Consider the following 3,970-nt stretch of genomic DNA (forward strand, 5'->3'; position numbering starts at 1 on the left):
CAGAACCAAATCTCGCCAGGTAACCTATAGGATGCACATGCACCCCCGCAAAATTATGATTAGTCCAAAAACACCTGTGAGGCAAAAAACAAACAGTGCACCAGTAAAATTGTTCCTCATAAGCATGATATCCCACTGCCTCTCAACAGATGTAACAATGTAATAATGTTACTGATGGTACTGCAAATGAAGCATTTGGTCCAGCAGTAAAACAAACATGGGAAGCTGAGTCCTGCCCCCAGTCAAACTGTTACCATAAAAGGCATAGAGTACAAAGAAACACAGCGGACTCTTAATAGGCTAAAGAAGTAACTGAACTCATGCAACTGCTCTTCCTCCATACTGTGACATTAATTGCTTAAACAAATGGTGTCTTTGTTGGTTCCAATGATTCAATCTGTTTCCCATGATCATATCAGTTCCTTTTTGGCATCTGCTCTCCTTCCACAATTCCATACCCTCAGCTGGAGAGGATGATCATCAGACAAGGAAGGAAACTTGGTTGAAGTTATTGTTCAGAAAAACAGAGTTTTTATTGACATCCTATATCAGGTGAGGTAATGGGAAGCTCGACAACACAGAGTGCGAAGGGAATTTGAGTCACCCTTACAGCGTGCATGAAACGATGGCTGTAGTGTATGATTAAAGCCCAGTTTTAAAAAAAGATAAAAAGATAAATTGCCTAGTCAAAGACCTAGCTCACTAAACGTACTTTCATTTAATAAATGAAATATAAAGTTCTGATGAAAATGTTACTGTAAATTAAATTAAATGTATTGAATGTTGTTTCATCAAATATTTTTTCCAACTGCATTGGCTTCAATTAAGGAAATTAATTTTAAACCAGTTGAATTTACATACACGCGTCCTGCTTTTGACTCCCGTGATGCTGACAGGCGCAAAAAGCTCGCGGACGTGATTCATTGGAGGAGAAGATCATGTGACCAAACCGTTACGGTGGCCAGCGTGTAAATATGTAAATAACTATTTCATTTATTTTGCATTGGATTATGGTGGATTTTGAACAGGGAGATGAGAGATACGTTATTGGCGACGGGCCATGAGTAAATGTAACATTGTGTGAGCCTAAAACGGAAATGTAATTTAGCAAGAAAAGTTGAACTACTAGCCAGCCCGAGTTTGAAAGTAAACGTACGCTGATTTACAGTGCGTGCATATGTTTGCACTTTAGCCAAAACAAACGCGGTTGCACAGCTGTTTATTTGAAATTGCAAGTGGAATGTGCCCTACCAACGTGTTTGGCAGGTAGCTATGCTAGCTAGTTAATAGAGCTAGCATTGTTATGCTAGATCGCTAACTAGTTTAGCTAGCTGGCAAATTGTACCGAACGAGAAGTGGACAACGCATCCGACAACCTTATCTAGCTAGCTATATCTAACCTTTACTGGCCAGACAAAAAAACGTGATTTTATCAAGATAGTGAAGCAACTCGAGTAAGAACTTTGTCATGGGTCTGGTGAACCTAGTCTTTTGCACCATTGGGAAATGTTTCAATTTCATATCTTTACTCCTGGACCTAAATTTCTTAATAGTCCATTCAGTGATACGTCTCCTGGCGGCATGTATCACCTTTGTGAATAACCTACCCATGTTACTGACCAACTCAATTGTGAAGTGCTGGAACTTCACTGTGTTCTGCATGGTCACCATGATGGACAGCGTAACACTTTTGGCCCAGGGCACAGTCAACATGTTGGGGCGCTGGCTGCACCTCTTGGGAGGTGTTCTGGAGAGTTTCAAAATGGTGTGCTACTTGTCCTCACATGTTCTCCTGCGTGTCAGGGATCTGTTCCACCGTGGGCTGCTGTGTGGCCACTGCTTGCTGCAGCAGGTGTGGGAGGGCTGTGGCATTGCGGTCAGCCTGGTGTTCTACCTGGTCAACACGGTGGTCAACCTGCTGCTCATCGGGACACAGAACGTCTACTCTGTTGTAGTCAGCATGTGGGAGGCAGTCTCCTGCCCCCTGCAGAAGGCTGTGGAGCTCACCCTCACACTCTTCACCTTTCTGTACAGCAGCCTGGTTGGCACCTCAGTCGTTCTCTGGACTCCCATCAGGCTGGCCCTGGAGTTCCTGGGCTCGCTCGGACACATCTTCGTCAGCGTCTTCCTCCTGAACATCTATGGCCTCATTCTCACAGTGACCATTGTTGTCACCGCCACAGTCTATATGAACCCTGAGCTGACCAGTCTTGGAGCCCGGCGCGCCTTCGGTTTTGTCAACTCTGTCCCCACCCTGCATCTCATACAGAGGGCGCTCCATCGCCTCTACGTGCTGGAGAGGGGCGTGTGGCAGAGGCTTCAGCGGCAGGCCAGCCGCCTACACCAAACGATAACACCAGTCTACAGGAACATCAGAGTGAGGGGTGACGGCCACGCCAGGCAACCTGAGCCCAGTGACAGAGAACAGGGGGCTCTTACGGACAGTAGGGAAGGAGACGCAGCACCACCCACTGAACATGCTGCCCGGCCACGCCAGCTAATGGATGACCTGTGGGACCTAGCGTTCCCCAGCTCCAGCAGCACAGACAGGCCTTTACAGAAACTCTCATCGGGGGAGGGGAGCTCCAGCTCCAAGGGTCCCCCGGCCGACAGCCTACTGACTCTGCTCAAGGAGCATGAGGAGAGGAAGAAGTGCGTCATCTGCCAGGACAGCACCAAGACAGTGGTGCTGCTGCCCTGCCGCCACCTGTGTCTGTGTCGGGACTGTACTCACATACTGCTGCGCCAGCCCATCTACCAGCAGAACTGTCCGCTCTGCCGCCATATGATCCTTAATACCATGGATGTGTATCTCTGAGGGACCAAATGGGGGAGGGGCATTACCCAGAGTGCTGCATTGTTAACATGTTGAATCTCAGGTTTAGGATGTGCAGAGACTATAGGCTACATCTACACCTGCAGTACATTGCAGCTCAGACGCACGCTATCCAAGTCCAGTGCACTGCTGAAATGGCTTGTCGTCCGTGGCTGATGTCATAAATGATGCCTGTATTTTGTTCAGACCACCATGACAGTGCTTGCCAAAATGTTTATACTTTTGTTTGTTCATATTACTGAACACTTCATGTTCTATACACTTCATGTCGTTCCAAACTGTGTGTGAACCTAATAAGGAATGTTTGCTGTATAGCAGTTAATTTACTTTATTCAGCATATGTTCAGTTTGAAAGCATTCCATTGGCAGTTTAAAACACTGGAGACAATACCATACGTACCAAATGTTGTCGTAAAAGCACATTTTGTAGCTTATGTATAGGTTTAAATGGTGACAACCTCTCAAATGCAATTTGTCAATAGCCAATATTGTTCCAAGCAGTTCACATCCAGAGACCCATAAAAAGTGTGAAATGCTTTTGTATTGTGGGAAATGGTTAATTTCATAAGCTATGGTTGTCTAAAAATATCAGTGTCAGAAATGATTAACTAGATCTATCTGTCTTGTCATGAAAAACAAAATGTTGGTTTTGTTCAAATTATTATTCCATCATTTTTGTCACTATAGCCAATTCTTTCCACTATGCTGACACATGAACACTGCATAATTTATGCTCCACACAAGGTTTATTCATCTTTATAGTTCTTAAAATGTTTTTAACTTGTGATCAAACATTGACATGTTCACAATTACCACCATTAGTCAGTAATGGGTTCATAATTCCTTGTTTCAATTTTGTCTCTTTGCTCAAAATAAGTATTGATCAAAGCTCTGTGAAATGCCATGTTGAAGATTTACAGCACAAACTGCAATGGTTATTGAATTAGATTGCAAGTGTTGGAGAAAGGCTTGTTAAGTGACAATAAAAGCAAAAGGCTGGTGAGTCATATTTGATATGCCTTTTTTGGGCCAAGGTTTCATAAATGTTGGATAGGCTCTGCCCGTAATATATTTTGGGGTCAAACACGATGGACTGACTTCAATATTGTGACAGAGGAGCCAGAACATGAACCA

The 3,970-nt window shown here is 44.3% G+C and overlaps 1 protein-coding gene across 1 annotated transcript; it reads left to right on the top strand.

The window, feature by feature from the left end:
* Nucleotides 1–1,609: 1,609 nt before the first annotated feature.
* Nucleotides 1,610–2,818, top strand: rnf26 (ring finger protein 26). The gene has a single exon (XM_035791221.1). The coding sequence runs from the start codon at nucleotides 1,610–1,612 to the stop codon at nucleotides 2,816–2,818; it is 1,209 nt and encodes a 402-aa protein (XP_035647114.1).
* The last annotated feature ends 1,152 nt before the right edge of the window (nucleotides 2,819–3,970 follow it).

This window comes from Oncorhynchus keta, chromosome 18, assembly GCF_023373465.1.
Source record: "Oncorhynchus keta strain PuntledgeMale-10-30-2019 chromosome 18, Oket_V2, whole genome shotgun sequence".
Classification (NCBI taxonomy): Eukaryota; Metazoa; Chordata; class Actinopteri; order Salmoniformes; family Salmonidae; genus Oncorhynchus; species Oncorhynchus keta.